Genomic DNA, 20,230 nt, shown 5'->3' with positions numbered 1-20,230 from the left:
AATTTTTTTTAAACATTATTACTCTTTCAATAAAATATACTGAGATGAGAAACTTCGAACACAAAGCGGACTGTCTTAGATTTGAGATAAAAATCTGAAAAAATTAGGCAATTGTTTTCGAATTATTTGAAATTAATTTGGGGGATAGTCAGCAAAAATTCCTCCTCAACACCTTAAATAAGGGACACTCTAATATACACTCGTATACATATTATCAGTCGATAAGCAAGGAAACTCTTGAACATAGATTCCGTTACCGACATCTTACCGACACTTCTTGGCCAAGACTTGTGCCTTGAACTCTCTTTACTTATCTACATGTATATACGTATAGAAATCAATTACCGAATATATTTAATAATAATACAAATCGAATAAACCGCGTTTTTTCGTTGTCATAGATCTAATCGTGATTTTGTCACATGTTTTGAATCCTTTTGTCATTTCTTATATGTTTCAATTTTTCATATTGCATATCTCACGAATAAAACGCTCAGTAGAACTTTTCACGGAAAAATCAGCTTATTAATGAAACATACAACAGTTGAGTTGAAAAGTAATAAAACGTGAATCTTAGATATTTGAGAAAAAATAAACGTCTTTCGCTTGATATGAATTTTTCCCAGATTTCATCCGATAGAATGGTGCAAATTTTTTTCACGTAGACGGTCATTCGATTACAGATATGTGGATGTCTCAGAGACTAGAAAAAATCTTTTTATACTTGTGGAGAAATCTTAGAGAAGCTTTCAAAAAAAGTTGTGGACGTAAATTGCAAGTAATATCATTCTTAATAGTTTACGTTGAGTATTAAAACCTAAAAAAATGAACTTCTTTTTCAATAATCAAAGGAGAGTAAATTGAAAATTTGATTCGACTGATGTCCATTTATCTATGTACATATCGATGGTAAAATTCTTTACCACAATTACATATCAAATTTCGACTAATTTTATTATTGCCTAGATATTTTAAATCGTCGTCCTGTACGCGCCCCTCTTCCTGCAGGATATCGCTATTCAATTTTAAACCCCATAAATGCGGTTCGGAACTAGTTCTAGCGCGATGAGAAACGAGCTACGAACCACTCGGATATGGGGGTGATTCCTCGTGGAAAATGAATTCACCGCTCGTTTATAATCCGGGAAATCCCGCGGTTTTTTTTTTTTTTTTTTTTTTTTTTTTTTTTCTCTATGCCTTCTAGCATGGCGGGTGTTTCCCAGGTTCATAAAAATTCCATTCAATTCCACGGGTCGTCGCTGAAAGAGGCCTTCGAGAGTCTGCATGGCATAGAATTTCGCGGCGGGTCGGAAATGGTCGATTTGAATCCTGCGCAGAGGAGAGGGAGGCGATTTGTCGCGTCTGCAAAGGCGGGAGATTTGAATCCGGAAGACCGTTTTAATTAAACTCCGGTCTAAGCGTACGAATCTCTCTCTCTCTCTCTCTCTCTCTCTCTCTCTCTCTCTTGGTACTCCCGCGTGTAACGCCAGGAAAGTTATGTGTTACTACGTATATCACCCCGTTATCGGGGGCGTGGATTAAGGGAGTCGAGAAAATGGCGAGCCCGAAATCCTCTCGAAGAGTGAGCAGAGTTGAAAATCATTTATATTGAACGACTCGAGGAACTGGGTCGTGGATCTGAGACCATATTTTCGAGTCTTGGTTGTCTAAACGAAAATAAGGGTGAGTTGGACAATTAAAGTGGGTCCGTTAAAAAAAATAATGCCCAAAAATTAGAATAAGATGTTTATTTTTCACCTCAACAATTATGTTTAATTATTATCTAGCTTTCACGAGGATAATGTACATAATCATATAAATTCAAGTTCAGAAAATTATTTCACTTTAACGATTTGAGAGCAAAGCACAACTTGAAACGTTTCCCGTTACGAGCTGTGCAATTACTCGAATAAATGATTACCGAATAATTCATATTTAACAAAAAAGTTGAGATGCTTAACTTTATCTCTTATTATTTAAAAAATTTCAGACGATCCACTTTGCCACGAAATTTTTTGACTTATTAAAAATTTTAAGGTGTCCACTTTGCCCCCCTCCCCACCCTTCCCTATAAAAGTTGAAGGTGGGTTCGTCGGTCTTCGGAACGACGATGAGATTCATTATCGTTTCATCCCTGGCGACGTCATCCCTCCGTTGGAAAAGCTGGCTGGTTGATTCATCTCGCTTGACTCTAATCCGATCTCGACATTCTAATTGCTGTCGAATTTAATTATTCAGACTTTATCACGGCGTCGTCGACTGTGCGAATTTCTAACCCTTGACGCGCTAAGGTTTTCTGACGTTCAGCCCACCTCCCACCCCCTCCCCCACCTTAAAAAAAAATAAAATAAATAATAAAAAAAAGGATCAGAATTTTCAATTTTCTCTTAGTCATGATATTTTAAAAAAAAAATCCAGACAACGATTTGCAAATAATCGCAACAAGTGAGTATAACAGAAAGTTGAGAAGAAGAGTCTGCAATTTTTTTGGTCGAGAATGTGTGTCGTCATAGGTGTAAATAAGCCGATATTTGGTGGATCGGAAATATAGAATAGATTCGTGTCAGTGACTATACAATTCTAATAAAATATTTCCCTTCGTGTTGTGTTTTCACAGGATACGAATAGGCTAGATAGTGGATGAATTTTTACAGGCGAATAACGAGGCGGAAATTTAATCAAGCTTGATGGATGACGGAATGACGCGAAGGCGTGGGTGTAATCCAAGGGGCGGTGGAAGACGGAGAGAGAGAGAGAGAGAGAGAGAGGGTGAAAAGCGTCGGAGAGAAGACGAGAGACACATTAGCGTAAAATGAGCGAGACTGATGACGTGATGTATTATATATACGCCGGTATAACTCTGCTGAGAATCAGTATTTTTACCGTCCATTTAATTCGGCTTTACTTTAAAGCTGATTGCATCGGATTTTACCGGGGAGTTCGAACGAGTCTTGTATTTAAGGATCCCCTTAAATATATAAAGTCGGGTGGAGAATAAAAAAAAAAGAACAAAACAAAAAAAAAAAAAAACGATCTTTCGTAAAATTTTTCCAAATACAATATGTTGAGACAAAAAGAAAATGTAAAAAAAAATTTGGATTATTAGACATAAATTTTTTTTCAATCATCCATAACGAATCCAAGCTCGGAGTTACAGAATTTAGAATGGTGGGTCCGTTATGGTGATTCGAGAGAGAGAAAAAATCCCAAATATTTTCACACAATACGTTATCTGAGAAATTTTAAATCGTTAATCAGGAATCTGAATTTTCAGTTAGAAATTCGAATTCGATATTAATGTGGTTTTTTTTTTTCTGTTAAACTGGAACCTGCCGTGTGAAAACGGATATATATATATATATATATATATATATATATATATATATATATATATATATATATATATATATATATATATATATATATTAGGGTGCTTTATTTGAAACAAAATTTTTTTTTTTCGTTGACACATAAAAATTTTGTTCCTTCTATCGAAAAAGAAATTCCCTGAAAATTTGAGCCTTTAATCTTAATTTTAAGTGGTTCCTCTCGATCGATGTATATTTCCCATTTAAATAATATGTAATTCATGATTTTTTTAATTTAAATTAACATAGCTCCGTTTGATTTCATGCTATTTCATTGCGATTAGTAAGAATTTGTAGTATATTAGTGACTCTTTGAGAGTACCCACTAACATTTTTTTGTACTTAAACCCGTCTCATCGGTGTCGGTCTCGAAAGCCCAATTTTCTTAAAAATTGTTATATTTTCGTACTTATCAGCAAAACAGTTGAAGTTATAAAAAAATTGTCAAAGAACAATTTGTAGGAAATTAAATTTCCTACAAAAATAGCCCTGTATGGATTTTCTGAGGTGCGTAGTCCAAAAGGTATAGACAGTTTAATGTATTAAAATCCCCCAAAAAAAAAATATGAAATTTCATATGAAATACCGATGAGACGGGTTCAAGTACAAAAAAATGTTAGTGGTTACTTTCAAAGAGTCGCTAATATCCTACAAATTCTGACTAATCGCAATGAAATACCATGAAATCAAACGCAGCTATGTTAATTTAAATTAAAAAAAAATCATGAATCACATGTTATTTAAATGGGAAATATACATCGATCGAGAGTAACCACTTAAAATTAAGATTAAGGGCTCAAATTTTCAGGGAATTTCTTTTACGATAGAAGGAACAAAATTTTTATGTGTCAGCGAAAAAAAACTAAAATGTTCGTTTCAAATGAAGCACCCTAATATATATAGTTCGAGAGCTGCTGGCTCGTGGCCAGCCTAATACCGTTTGCTGTTGTTGTTGTTGTTTTTTTTTTCTTTCTTCTTTTTTTTTTTTCATCGTACCTGCATCGTTGGCAAAATCACGATCGGCAGAAGCGGGACATCGCATCGCGTGCACGGATTATCAGAGATATAGGGGTTGAATATCCATGGAAATGAGTGCAACGCGCCCGGAAACGCACGTAGAGAACGGCGCTCATTGATCAAACACTATCTCTCGTTCCACCCTGATTCTCAATCCAACCGACGAGGCGAGGCGAGGCGAGGCGATCTACCTTCAAGTGGGTTATCGCGATAATTGCATGCCGCTTCCTCCCCTTTTCCACAGCGACAGACTCTGATTGTGATTAATTATTAGCCCCCGAAACGCTCGAGTATCAGCCGGCCGATGCTTTAAGGGGCAGGTTGAGTTCGTGCCGTTGAAGAATGTTTTTCTACGCTGCTCTCTCTTTCTCTCTCTTTCTCTCTCTCTCTCTCTCTCTCTCTCTATTCGAGAGGGAATTTTGATTGGAACGACTTTCACGGGGTTGAAATGCTTTCCCCCCAGGGACAAATTATATTTTATTATGAATTGAAAAAATTTGCACGAACTTTATTATAGGATTGGTGAAAATTTTTGGTCAATGAGTTTTTGGGAATAGATAGTGTGAAGCAAGGAAATTTTCTTTTTGTAACGAAACTTGGGGAAACTTTGGGATAAAAGGACTTGAGATTTTTAAATGAGTGATAGTATTAGTTATGTGGAATGTGAAAAGAATTATTCGATGAAAGTTTTGATCGCGCAGGAAACGTGATTTGAATTTTCTTTATCTTTCAGTTTTTCGGAACTTTGAGTCGACTGGCTTCTGACGATTCGAAGCTTTGTTGTTTCGTAGAAAGTTTGATTTCTTTGCTTCAAGTTTCGCTAACAAGTTATTCGGAATTAGACACTTTCTCGAAACTTTAACTCTAACGGAAAATAATCCTTATATATATTACAAGATAGCTGTACCTCGAGGATTTAGCCAATTTCCATATTTTCAGGCTGCGAAGACTTCTTTAACTCTCGAGCGCCAGACTGGGGTGGGCATCCCCCCCCCCCCCCCCCCCCCCGAACCTTGAAAAATTAGCTTTTCGTGAATTTTAATAATTTTGTTTGTCTTCGAAAGGATTTTTCACCAATTAAACTTCGACGAAACTGATTTCGTTATTTGCCATTCTCTTTTTTCATCAAAAAATTTGACTACTTACGAGTCCCATTATTGTTCTGGGAACGATTTTACGAACAAGAAACGCGTGGGGTAAATATTTACCCCAGTTTGTAGTATGGAGGTAAAAAAAAAATAAGTTTGTCATTCTAGGGTTAAACATATAACCACAGATCGGCAAAAAAACAAAATTTTTTGCATTTGTTATTTTATTTTGTAAAAAGTATTAAATAAAATCAATTGAAATATAAATTTTGTTAAAATAAATCGTTTATTCAAATTATTGTGACGGATTATTTAAATATTCAAGAATTAAAACAATACCACTATTAATTGTCTAAATATTGAATAATTAAAGACAGAAAAGTTAGTAATTATTTGAATATTCAATAGTCAATATTAAATATTTTTAATTGATTTGGTATTCAGTAATTGATAGCCAATATATTATTGAACAATCTATTATGAATTATCAACTATTTCACAAATTAATAATATATTGGCTAACAATTACTGAATATCGAATCAATTAAAAATATTCAACATTGACTATTGAATATTGAAATAATTATTAACTTTTCTATCTTCAATTATTCAATATTTGGATAATCGATAGTACCATTCTTTCAATTCCTAAATATTTAAACAATCAGTAACAATGATATGAATAAATAATTGATGTTTAAAAAAATTAATATTTCAATAGATTTCGTTTCACATACTTTTTCCAAAAAAAAAAAAAAAAAAAAAAACAATAAATACTAAAAATTTTTAAGTTTCCCGCATTTGTATCCGTAATACAATCCGTTTCCTCGTATATATAAAGTGTACTTCTCACGATACGAAATCGACGACTTAAATCACAATTCTAGTTTACATTTTCCTGCAGTATCCTTCGTCTTCCGTCACCGGAAACACCGCAGCGACTTCCGGATACCGGGGATTTGACGATCGGTCAATGTGACAAAGCGAATTTCGCTGGGACACGAGAACGGAAAATACAAAGTACACCGAATCGCACTCAGAGTTGGAAAACCACGATGGGGGAGAAGGAAATGCGGAAAACCTCTTTGCCGGAGGATGTGCGCGTGCATTCGGTGCATCGTTTCCGTCCACACACACACACACATGCATCGCGTTTGTTCAACCGTACAATTTACAGAAATTCGACAGACAATTTAGGCCCGTCGACGACAAATCGATTCCACGTCGATTGTTGTAAATTCCGAATGTCCGAATCACCGTGGTTTAGGGGTTGTAATAAACGTTTGTTTGTGTGTGTGTGTGTGTGTGTGAATAAAAAAAAAAGGCTGAAAGAGTGCTTGAATTTTTACACAATTTATACCTCAACGACCAATCTCATTCGATATTTCTTCGTGATTTTCTTTTATTCAAAAGTATGTAAATCGGTTTTTTATTTCTATATTTCTTTCCTCATTATCAATGAATTTTCATAATTTTACTCGGAATTTGGAGACAAAATATTTTTTCGACGGTTAATTGCCTTTTTTCATTTTTTTTTCTCCGTCTCTGGCAGGTAGTTAAAGTTAAAAAAAAGTCGTTAACCTTCGACGATGAATCGAATTTCATTTTCCTCGCAATCTTGAACGAAACTAATCAAATTTCACTGAAATTCGATAACAGAGAATCAAAATTACTAGAAAAAAAAAATAAGAAACTGCGCATTCGGCTTACGGCTTCTAATTACCGGATCGACCAACGCTAAAAAGCGCCAACCATTTGTCTCGGAGCCGTTTGGCAGCGGCACGGCAGCTTTACTTCTAAGCTCGTGATTGCGAATCGCATCAATCTTTCCGCGGCTGCAAGCCGTGATATATTTCTACGTTACCCGGAGCAAACTGCCCTCCCTTTGCTTCCCTTCGCCTCCATACTGCGCAGTTTTAACCGATACATCAAATCGTTTTTACACCGTTAAGTGGCTCCGCGCGGGACGCCGGAAGCTCGTATAAATAACAACCGAACGACGACATTTCTGCAATTTTATACATCGAAAGATAAAGTTTTGGGATACTGGAATATTTTGGTTAAAGTTCTACTGAGATTTTGCTTCACACTTTGAGGCGTAAGATTTTACTTGTTGGCAAATTTCTTGATTTCAAAAATCCGGTCTGATTTGGGTAACTTTTAAAATTCTAAATGGCTGATCTGATATTAGTGAATAGAAGCGATTTTTGTATTTTTCAGTTTACCATATTGGATGCGCTGTCTTGAATTTTGAAATTGGCCGACGTCGAATTTGTTTTCAGCAGACCCCGAAAACTTCAAGCGAATCGCATCAATTTTTATATTTTCAGTCCGCCATATTGGATCCGCTACCTTGAATTTTAAAATCCTGACGTCGAATTTGTTTCCGGTGACCCCAAAATCCCCCGAGTTTACACTTTTTCTTCAAATCAAATGACTTGAAAAGTGTTACAATCATTTTGTGGAAAATAGTTGTCTGAACAAAATGAGCGATCGTATAGTAAAATTGAACGAGTCTACTTGATTTTTAACCATTTTCAAGTTATCCGAAACGAGTCATCGATCATTGATCCGTTTAAGGGGTTCTATACAGCCTATAAAAATCGATGTGTGACAAAATGTTAGTTTTTGATGTTTTAAGAGCCCACTCCAAAGACAGCTCAAAAAAAAAAAATTTTAAGAGGTCGCTAGAAATTTTTGAAAATATCAAAAATCGTAAAAAAATTAAATAAAAAAAATTGTATTTTCAGTATTTTGTTTGAATTTTAATTCATGTCGTGGTGTATTGTTATCGATTCTTTCTTACAAAATTAAAGAAAAAAAATTCATGAAATTTTAATATGAATATTAAAAGGTCGCTCGAAAATATCTAAAGAAATGCACAAAAAAATTGAAAAAAAAATTATGAGCGACCTTTCAAAATTCAAATTTTGAACTGAAACTTCCGGAAACTTATTTTTTTTTTTTTTGTCTATAAAATTTCACCGTAACGAGAAAAAAAAATTAAAAAACAAAAAAGAAATCGATTTTTGACGATTTCTGACGTTTTAAAAAATGTGGAGTGACCTCTTAAAATTTTTTTTTTCAACTGTCCTTTGAAGTGGAATCTTAAAACATCAAAAACTAACATTTTGTCACACGAGACTCAAAAAAAAAAAAAAAAAAAATATATTCGGTTTTTTCGCGCCACCCTAATGTATATATAATTGTTCAAGCGTCAAGTGGAGGTATTGAAGGTTTATTAGTTGGACTTGGTGGTGGTGGTGGTGGTGGGGGATGGGGGATGGAGTTGAACCGCGCTTAGACCACGATTGAAAACTCTTGAGCGAAGAAACTTTAGAAAATTCCCTCGACAGACTTGCGAGGGTGGTAAAGGGCGGGGAAATTTGAGGGAAAAATAAATGGGGTTGAGAGGGGGTGAGAAATGCGGGAGTCGTACCGTATTTGCTACGAATTATTGCATTTAGTCGCTCCGTGCGGCGTTCGGTTTCAAAGTTCCTTGAATATGAACCTGGAAACTTTCTCCAGGTCGTAAAACCTCCATGCAGGGTGAAATATATTATATCTCACGGATGTTTTCACGTCTGTTTGCAGGTTTTTATCGCTTTAAAGATATTGTTGCTATCGTTATTATATACGGTATTAAGTGCATTTATATGCACCTCGAATATGCACTCTATTTTATAAAATACTTACAAAAATTTGTTGGAATTTGACGTCTACGTACGACATCTCTATCAAAAGGTGATCCTTGATAATTCGTTTTTTAATAAAATCCTTGAAAAGTCTTGTATTAATAATTGCGTTTATCTGAAAGTTGTTTTTGTTTTTGTTTTTTTTTTTTCTCTTGTCCGCGCGAAATTTCGTCTTTACCTTCGAAGCGTTGCAGAAATTGATCGCAGTTAAGAATGTTTTTTTGCAACACACCACACCGCGCGCAGTGTTTTACGAGCGTCTCTTTTACCACATTGAAAAAAGAACAAATCAAAATCCAAAAAAAAAAAAAAAAAAAAAAATTCACCCCCCGAATCGACCGACAATTGCCTTGATGCCGCACGCGTAGTAATGCCTCCGAAATTTTTCGAGGATTAATTTTCAGCTACCAATTCACCCCCCCCCCCCCCCCCCCCCCCCTATCCCTCTTCAAATACATCGCGCGCAAAGTGCTTCGCAGGCTCCAATTTCCGAACCGTCGACGAGCGTTCGAAAAGCGTTGGAATAACACCCCGGACTGGAGAAAATTCGATGACGTTGATTTTTTTTTTTTCGGTTCTCGTTTTATTGTTTATTATGAATCAGTTTAGCGATTTCGATTACTTCATATTTTATCCATTTTATTTTTACAATCATCATTTGACTGTTTGTAATCGTTAAATTAATACACGACGCGTTTTAGCTGGAATTGTAATTGAATTTCAATGATTAACTAATTAACCGAGTTGAAGGATCTAACCTTGGAGAAGTCACGTCGAAGGCTGGGATGAAACAGGTGTTAAAAAATTGTCAATGGGAGAGTTGAAATGCTGTGGCAAGGGGTCGAGACGTAATTATAACGCCTTGTTGCTCGGTAAACATTTCGCGTCATCAAAGTCGTTAACGGCGGTGTTAATGTCTGGTAATTGCTGGTAACGCTCGGTAATATGGCTCGAAGTACGCGCGGAATCGAGGGTGAGAGTTCAGGGTATGCGAGCCCTTTGGAAACGCTTTGGACGAGCCAGAATTCAACCCTAGCAATAATATTCTTCCGTGCTAGGGAAAACTTTGTTATATAGGTATAATTAGTGGAAAATTTTAGTAACATTGTTGTAGAATTTTGTTAAAAAATTTGGCACAAGTAAGGATTGTACCTGCAGGTCATCGATTAATAAATTTTATTGAAAATGCAACGTTTAGTTTGTTTGTTTGTTTGTTTGTTTGTATAGTTTGGAATTTTTTTCAGGTCAACAGGCTCGTAACATCAATTTATCGCAACAGTTGTAAAAAAATTTTGTGCGAGTGACATTGAATGAAGAAAAGACAAATGCGAGGAACGAAATCGACACGTTCTACATTTTTTGATCACTTCTAGAAAACTCGTTTTCAGTTTCTATTTGGAGCTAGATTTTTCGATTTTGGTAGGAACATGAAAATGCTTCTGGACTACATAGTAACCACAAATAAGAATTTTTATTGCAGGCGTGATGGTTTTGAAAAATTTTCACCAATGGTTTATTCCTAGACGTGGAATGTAAATTTAAGCAAACGAATCATCCCAAAGAGTCTTGATGAGAAAATATTCCAAGAGATTCTTCTAATTTTTTATTATTCTAACAAAGAAAATTGTGAAAAAACAAAAGGAATAAAAAAACTAAGATTCGTATTGATCAATAAACGCCGAAGTGATTCTTCACACTGCTGGTCATTTTGAAACAGTTTAAAGAAAAGAAAAAACAAATTACAAAAATTATCCACCGGACTAAAATTTGAAAACTTCTTGTGTTTCAGAATCTGAAGAACCAGATCATGACGACTAATCTCTGGGTGGAACAGGTGAGTGAAATTCATCAATCGACGAGACAATCGGACCTTATTTTCAATTTTTGAATTGAAATTGTCGATGCGAATAAATAAAAAATCCGCAATTCTCGATATATGTATGCAATTTGTAAGCGTTGACCTACTAAATCCTAACTCTTCGCAATTCTCACTTTCGATCTGCTCTCCCTGGGAGATGGGCGGGGATGATGATAGGTTTAATTAATTTGGGCGTGGTCGCGGCTTCTTCTATCTTCTTCCCCTTTCTCATCTGGACCCAGTCCAAAAATGACAGGCGTTCTTCTCTCCCTTTTTCCACTTCCGGTATAATCCCAAAGACGAACCATTTTCCCGGGATCTGAGAGGTGAGGGATGGATGCCAGGCACGTCTTGGAACGACGTTTCATCCCTCAACGTCGCCTCATTCGAATCCTCGGACACCCCAGCTTTTCCTTTCCCTTGTTTTCCCAGCCACCACCACCACAGTTTATTTTTGGTTCAATTATTTTTGTTCTCTGAATACAGCGAGTTTGTCAAGACTCGTAAAGAGACCGTTCTCTCAGCAGTTAGTGTTCCTCCGCGTTATTGGCAAGTCTTGATTACTCACAAATGTCACGATTACTTCCATTATATCGATAAATTTTTACGACATCAAGATTCAAGAATGACGTCATACAGAAGAAGGATCTAAATCTTAGCCACAATACGTATGATATGCCACCTTTACGTGTGTGCTCGCTATGGATTCGAATGAACAGAGGTCGTGTTTTCTCTCAGAATGAATTCATGATGTGTGCAGTTGGTCGTAAGGATATGTCGGCATCGAGGTACTACTGCCAACTTTGTACACACTATACCTGTAATAGCGGATGAATAATTCACACAAGTTCAGAAACTGCGTCGAGAATATGTAGCGATGATGAATAATGTATACCTGAGGGTAGGTGCATATTGTGTTACCAAAACAATAATTTCATTGCCGTTTAAATTTCGGGAAAAAACACAGAGACGTTGAAGATCGAAGGCCATTCACGAGGACTAATTTTCGCTCACTTTCAGAGCCTTGTGCGGTACGGAAACTCGTGTAATAAGAGTTGAAAAGTGGAATTGTGCACAACCAAAGGTGATTCAATCGCTAACCATTATAGGGTTGAACGTCTCACCTCTACTTGACTATGAGACACTCTTGAAATTCAATATAAAATTGCTGTTTATTTAATACACAACAAAATTGTTATTACATCTCTTGATACACACTGAAGATGATCACGAATTCACTGCAGCATCATTTTCAAGCTTCGTCGAAGGGTTGGGTTGCGTCGTCGAAATTCCTACGCTTCGCGAGATTATCCACTGATTAGGATCTCACACATGTAATCCTTCAATTGGACGCACCCATAATTCCCGAGTTTGCTAGTATTTTCTTTCATCGATACGCAGTCCGTGTGACCGGTAGGTTCATCCGATGCCCAGGGTAGAGTTTGCAGGTTCTGCCCTGAATCGACGGAAAGAAAATTAATGAATCGATTACGGTTATCACATGCGAAAAGGGAGGTAGATTCAAGGACTGTACCTGTGCGAATGTTGACCCATTCGGTGTCGTCATACATACGCAGGATTCCGACGTGCATAAAAGTGCCTTTCCATGTTCTCTGGCTGTGCACGCGCGCGGCTTTCGCATCGGAATCGATGACCACCAAATCGGCTCCTTCGGCGATGCATCGCTGTCTCGCCGCCATCCACGTCAATTTATCATCGTAATACTTCAATGCAACGCCGAGATCGGAATGAGCAATGTAGCCCTGCGGAAGATTGGCTGACGATGGCTTGATGGTCTGCAGTGGTGGCTGAATTGTTCCCCATGCTGCCGATTTAATGGGTGTACTTGTAATTTACGCGTATGAGTGAAAAAACGACGAATACTCGTATCAGTAGTGCACAGTTTCAGTCTTACCGATGTTTGAAAAGTTGGAGCTCGAATTCGAAGCTATTAGCTGACAAAGCAGATGGAGCGGCAGCGTTGCACTTAACGTTGGCATTTTGACTCACGATAATTCTTCTACTCGCGCTCACACGCAGAATTACTGCGACACGTACTTCAGTCTTGGTATTTAAGGCTTGAGAGAATGACCCTGTTGAACTTCCAAGTCTTATCAATTCCGAGTATCATTACACTCAGACTAAATTGTAGCTGACGCATTTGGTTATCTGCAAATTATTGTTAGCACTTTTTTGCACGTTACTGAGAACTGAAACTTACCGCGAAACCATTGACAGGGACTTTGATCTGGTCGGAAAATTTTCTACTTGCCGATTGTGGCGGAGTACACGTGTTGAAAATGTCCAATTCTTCGATTCACGGTCGTTTTGAAATTTACATATATGTAACTAACCAAGTGCAACTGGTTGCCAAACACGTCAAGATATATGTAAGAATCAGCAGCAGTCGCTTTCTCAAATACTTTTCCGATGCTCTTTTTTTTTTTGCAAAATCAACGAATAGTGCAAAATGTAGTTGGTTTGTGGATAAAGGTAGTGAAAATATAATCAGTTCAACAAAGAATTTCTGCTGGTTTGCATTATTTTACTTGAACATCATCAACGTTTTTTCACCCGTCATGAATGCTGGTCAGTTGTGACAATGCGTCGGCTTTTTTTCTTATTGATTAACGACTCACATCCACCGTGTTAACTTTGCCTAATTTAACCCTGAATCAACCGCTGCGGTGAACAGTTTTATCGCTCTTTTTCTAAGTCCAGAGTCATGCGGTTAAATCCGGTCAAATCTCCGAAGAATATCATTCCATTACGAAACTTGTAACCGATATGAATATTTTTCCTTATTATGTCCATAAACTGTTCCACAACAACTACTTGAGCTATAGCTATAGATATAATCATGCTCCGCCGCGTTTCTTAGCTTATCACAATGATGTGTAAACATGCTTAAATTAGTCGATTGGGAGAAAATCTCTTTCATCTCACGCCAGGCGCTCAACAAAATTTCGGGTCACGTCTCCGGGTGGCCAATGGCAGCAAAAATCCGCGTTACTATATGTATCTCCTTCTTCTCATTTGTCGATAAACTGCGCTGCAAGTGTATAAGCCGTAAAAAACGTATCGGCATACGTGCCTGAAGTGCGATAGAGAAATGAAACTGACAAAACTAGAATTCCACACATGCAAAAGTGTCAACGATTTGAGAGCAGTTTGACAGTAGAATCGTCTAAAATAATAAATTAGAGTCTGGTCGAGGGCTTAATGACTGTTGTAATCAGGTGTACACAGGTCAGTGTAATCTCATCTATTCTTTGTAATCTTTTGTATTCCTTGTAATCTTGTAGGTTCTCTGCTATCTTTTTGAAATCTCTAGGTAATCTCTGGTAATTTCTGTAATCTCCGATAATCTTTTGTAACCCTTGTCATCGGTTTGTACTCTCTGTAATCTTATGTCATCCTAACAATTTTCTGATCATTTGAAATCCTCAAAAGCTCTATAATCGTTCACAGTGGTTTGTAATTATTCTATTACCTGTATTGACACATTGCATGTGGAAAACGTACTTTCACGTGTTTTGCAGTCTGTCACTAGAGCGCTGGTTACGTAAAAGTACGTATTTACTACGTTTGTGCTGGAGAGTGAATATCGTATAAATACGATGGGCATCGCAAGTGTGAATTCGCGAAATTTACACGAAAAAAACAAAGTCCGCGACCAAATATATTCGGATTCAATCCGTTAGCATGCTGCAACCTTTGCAATCTTTCCTTGAACCCTATGATCAGTGTAAGGCATTTATGATCTTTCTAATTTAATTAGTGCACACCACTTCCGCATAATGATTAACTACTTGCTTCCGATATTTATCATCCGATCATTCTTGAATCGGCCGAAGCCGGCATCGTCGTAGATCTGATATCCAAATTATGAAACCGAATGATCGATGCGTTTGAGTCTGTTCTTTACTGCTACATGCTCGGCCTCGCGATCTCCGTTTCTGGTTTCGTAGGCTGCATGACTGCCATGATGCTGGTGTATGACAAGTTCTCGGGTAGAACTTGAGGAAGATCACCGTGGAGATGGATCATGGCATCGAATCCTTCTCGGATTTGAGTAACGATGTTTTGCTTTGTTACTGGAAATCTCACTTCCGCGTCTACAATTGGCGAGGAAAAATTTTCGGACACTTTCAGAGCTTTGTGCGGTATGGGAACCCGTGTTATGAAAGTTGCTTCGATATATATCTACGCTTATACATATAAAAAATGTATCGCCACAGCAAAGCGTTGAGAAAGTCAAATCATCACTCGTGACGATATTATCTCTGCAAGAGCAACCTGAAAGTGACTTTCGATCCAAGAAGCTTGTTCTAGTACCTGAAAAGTATCGGTCAAGGACGAACGGATTGTGTTAAACAGGTTTCGAATATCATGGAGGAAAACGAGAATGGACTTCTCGGTGTTTCGAGCTACATTCAACATATGGGGCAATAACATCGTCGAGGATTCATTCGGAGAACTGGAATTGTGCACAACCAACGGTGCAACTGTGTACGGTGAACGTCTCATCTCGACTTTACCATGAGATACTCTTGGAATTCAAAATAAAATTGCTGTTTATTTAATACACAACAAAATTGTTATTACATCTCTCGAATACACACTGAAGAAAATCACGAATTCACTGCAGCATCATTTTCAAGCTTCGTCAAAGGGTTGGGTTGCGTCGTCGAAATTCCTACGCTTCGCGAGATCATCCACTGATTAGGATCTCACACATGTAATCCTTCAATTGGACGCACCCAAAATTCCCGAGTTTGCTAGTATTCTCTTTCATCGACACGCAGTCCGTGGGACCGGTAGGTTCACCCGATGCCCAGGATATAGTTTGCATGTTCTGGCCTGAATCGACGGAAAGAAAATTAATGAATCGATTACGGTTATCACATGCGAAAAGGGAGGTAGATTCAAGGACTGTACCTGTGCGAATGTTGACCCATTCGGTGTCGTCATACATACGCAGGATTCCAACGTGCATCAAATTTTCTTTCCATGCTCTCTGGCTGAACACGCGCTCGGCTTTCGCATCGGAATCGATGACCACCAAATCGGCTCCTTCGGCGATGCATCGCTGTCTCGCCGCCATCCACGTCAATTTATCATCGTAATACTTCAATGCAACGCCGAGATCGGAATGAGCAATGTAGCCCTGCGGAAGATTGGCTGACGATGGCTTGATGGTCTGCAGTGGTGGCTGAATTGTTCCCCATGCTGCCGATTTAATGGGTGTACTTGTAATTTACGCGTATGAGTGAAAAAACGACGAATACTCGTATTAGTAGTGCACAGTTTCAGTCTTACCGATGTTTGAAAAGTTGGAGCTCGAATTCAAAGCTGCTAGCTGACAAAGCAGCTGGAGCGGCAGCGTTGCACTTGCCATTGTCATTTTGACTCGCGATAATTCTTCTACTCGCGCTCAAACGCAGAACTACTGCAGCTCGTTCTTCGATTTCGGTATTTAAGGCTTGAGATAATGACCTTGTTGAACGTCAAAATCTTATCACTTCCGAGTATCGTTACACTAAAACTAAATTGTAGCTAACGCATTTAGTTATCTACAAATTATTGTCGGCACTTGTTTGTACGTTACTATAAAAACTACAACTTATCGCAAAATCATTAACAGGGAGTTTAATCTGGTCGGAAATGGAAAATTTCGTCTTGAAAATGTCAAATTTCTCGATTCACATTAACGTCGAGTTCCGGACGTAGAATATTGTTGATTTTTTCAGAACTTTCGAAGGACGTATTCTTCTCAGAGTTAATATTATTTATTAAAAAAACTATTCTCGAAAAATATTCGAAAAAAAAAACACTCATGTTCTTCTTCTTATTCAATACTACGACGTGTAAAATAATTGAGCGGAAATGAAAATGTCGAGGTCAAAGGTGGGCGATAATAATGGATAAAAAGTCCAAAAATATCTATAATACCTATATATCATGTGTACCTACTTGTAAACATGCTTTAATTAGTTGATTGCATAGGACATCAGGAAAAACATGTTTGCATGGGTTTCCCAATCTTCATTTGTCGCTAAACTTTACTCCCAGTCTATAAACCCTGAACAACGTATCATTATCCATCATAAATATGTTATACGTTTTTCCTCAGGTGTGAATTAACGATGAAAACGTATCGTTATCAACGTCTCTGCGAGCTTCGATCAATCTTCAAAGCTCCAACGAATTTTCGCATCCTTATTTCTCTCTTCTCTCTTTCATTTCCAGTCATGGTACGACTACAAACTTCGATGGGAGCCGAAGGAGTACGGCGGTGTTCACATGCTGCACGTTCCCTCGGATCACATATGGCGGCCTGACATTGTTCTCTACAACAAGTAAGTCGATCCTCACGCGTGATGTGACGTTTTTCCAAATCTACGCGTAATCGGGCACCGCATGATGCCGAAAAATTTGACCGATGAACGGAGGTCGACCAGCCAGATTATCGCTTCGGAAAATCTTTTCTCTATTTTACATAAGGACACGAATTTCTAGATCCTCCTATTTTCTTGCTACCTCGTCTATAGAAATCGATTCGGAATCGTATTTACGAGTGCCGAAGCGTTCAATCGTGACGAATACGATGTCCGTTCATCATGGTCGAAATAGCTCTGCTTGTTTTCACAGTCCACGCGTATGATATTGGGAAATTGAAATTCTGCGATATGGATTTTGGAAACTGTCTGCATTCGGGCATGTATACATATGTATGTATGTAATGTATACAAACGACCGCACGTACACGTTTGTGTACATATATATTATGCATATGCATACATGGGTCAGAGTAGGAGTTGGACGGTTCACGTTTTGTTAAAAAAAATTCTGCTAATTATTGTGTATAATTATAATTATCGTGAATAATATCGCCGATTTCATAAGCAACAGACGCGATGCAAATGCAGTATTTAGTTAAGTTAATTGAAGTTACAAAGGGAAAAGAAACATGATAGATGTGAACCAAACTGCATCGACTCATCGTTCGTGTAGAGCTATAAGTATATATATATATATACACATATAATTTCCTATTGTTATTATAGTTTTAAAATATCATACTCGCATCAATGCGTGGAAAAAACGTGTCGGCTTACCGTCACAATGTATAAGACATGAGTAAAGTAACATGTATTGTATAGTAGGGTCGATAGATCATCTTTATATCGCATGAGAAATGGGCGCTGCGGCGGCGAGTAATAATCTTCGAAACTTATAATTATATTATAAAACAGATGAAAATAAATAAGTAAGGTTTAAAAGAAAATTTCTTTCAAAAAGCAAAGGAATAATAAAACATCAGATATCTGTATAAAAATACCCAAACAAAGGCTGTAATTAAAACTGTCACGACAAACAAGTAAAATTGTAATCTCAAACGAACATTAATCGCTGTACACGTACCAAAGCGATAAATCTCCTCCAGCTGATACGTGTATTAATCATAATTACTGCATCATACGTGTGGATATTCTATTTATTACATTTTATATGGATATATATATATATATTAGGGTGGCGCAAAAATACCAACTATTTTTTTTTTTTTTTTTTGCGTTTCGAGTTTCGTGTGACAAAATGTTAGTTTTTGATGTTTTAAGAGCTCACTCCAAAGGAAAGCTCAAAAAAAAAAAAAAAAATTTCAAGAGGTCGCTCCAAATTTTTTAAAATGTAAAAAATCGTCAAAAAATTAAATTAAAAAAATTGTATTTTCAGTATTTTGTTGGATTTTTAATTTATGTCGCGGTGTATTGTTATCGATTCTTTCTTATTAAATTAAAGAAAAAAAATTTATGAAATTTTAATATGAATATTAAACGGTCGCTTGAAAAAATCTAAAGAAATGCATCAAGAAATTGTAAAAAAAATTATGAGCGACCTTTCAAAATTCAAATTTTGAACTGAAACTTTCGGAAATTTTTTTTTTTTTTGACTATAACTATTGAAGTCAATAAATTGACTTTCAATCCAGTTTGCTCTTCAAAAGACTTTCTTGCATCCGGCTCTGTTTCAAGACCATATTTCATAGCTTCTGTTATTTTGCCATCAAATTTAGTCTTTTTGAATTGTGTCGCCAAAGATTCGAATGCCTCTCGCCTCGTTTTTATACGGTGAGCTTTGTTGGAGCATGTAATTCGTTTTGCCCTTTCTTCAAACCATTGGAAGCAATCTGATTGACCTTCAGATAATACGCTAATAGTCAAAACACTCACTCCTGTTTGCTACAATATTTTCTTCGTACTTCGATTGCAATTCGCGAGGGCACGTAGATTTTTTCAGTCGCATCTTCAAATCATCGACTGACGAAATTTCGTAGTACCTATAATCGCGTCTCGATTCTTGTAAGCTATAAATTTGATCCAGAATATTATATGCCCGTTCTTTTCTTTTTTTCTCTTCCTCTCTCGCAGTTTTTCTTAGCGGTTCAATAGCTGTTTCATATTCCAAGTATTGGCCAAACAAAGAATTTTCCATCTCATGCGGTACATTTTGGACGTCGTTAAATGTATACGTCGCGTTACAATCGATCAATTGTTCCTTATCTGGAAACATTTTAACAATAGTGCAACCTTTTTTATATTTATCAACTTGGCTCTGACTAGGCCGATTCCAACATTGCGGCTGATCAGTTTTTGATTGCAAGCATTCATTATTTATGAAAATGCAGACCGCTGCTACATGCTTGCAACCTCAAACCGATAAACCAGCCGTGCAGGTACATTTTGTTCTACTTATCAAACGATCTAGGTTTACCTAAAAAACAATCAGTTCCTATTAGAAAGAGAACATAAGGATCGAGAAAATACACGTAAAAATGTACACAAACATACATACACAAACAGAAGCTGCAAGTCAAAACATGCAGTACTCAATATTCATTACTGTGTTAACGATGTGAGATGTTTTTAAGTAATATACATACTAAAACTAGCATAAATAAAAATCGAAACAAACATGCTAAATTTTAATCATGTATAATTTAAAATCTTGCATCAAAATTTTTAGAGAATCACGTGCAAGTCATTTTTTATTTAATTGTTTTTCATCTATAAGTTTTATTAGTTTAAAATTTCATGCTTGTTCTTAAAGATTAAATAGTCTCCACCAATAATATATTATTAGTTTCACATTCTACATCCATTCTTAACAATGAAAGAAAATCTGTCATTTGTTAATGTT

At 36.9% G+C, this 20,230-nt stretch overlaps 1 protein-coding gene across 6 annotated transcripts in view; it reads left to right on the top strand.

The window, feature by feature from the left end:
* Positions 1-20,230, top strand: part of LOC124408100 (acetylcholine receptor subunit alpha-like) — a 132,694-nt gene that overhangs the window by 36,054 nt on the left and 76,410 nt on the right. For 4 of the 6 annotated variants that reach the window (XM_046884795.1, XM_046884793.1, XM_046884794.1 and 1 more), the window contains exons 2-3: positions 10,958-11,002; positions 17,279-17,388. In XM_046884795.1, the coding sequence (XP_046740751.1) occupies positions 10,958-11,002; positions 17,279-17,388 (155 nt within the window). Of the gene's footprint in view, positions 1-10,957; positions 11,003-17,278; positions 17,389-20,230 lie in introns of those variants that run through there. The other 2 variants (XM_046884797.1, XM_046884796.1) reach the window with 2 other exon arrangements.

The sequence above is a fragment of the Diprion similis genome, chromosome 7 (assembly GCF_021155765.1).
Source record: "Diprion similis isolate iyDipSimi1 chromosome 7, iyDipSimi1.1, whole genome shotgun sequence".
NCBI lineage: Eukaryota > Metazoa > Arthropoda > Insecta > Hymenoptera > Diprionidae > Diprion > Diprion similis.
This window is presented reverse-complemented; position numbering and strand designations above follow the sequence as displayed.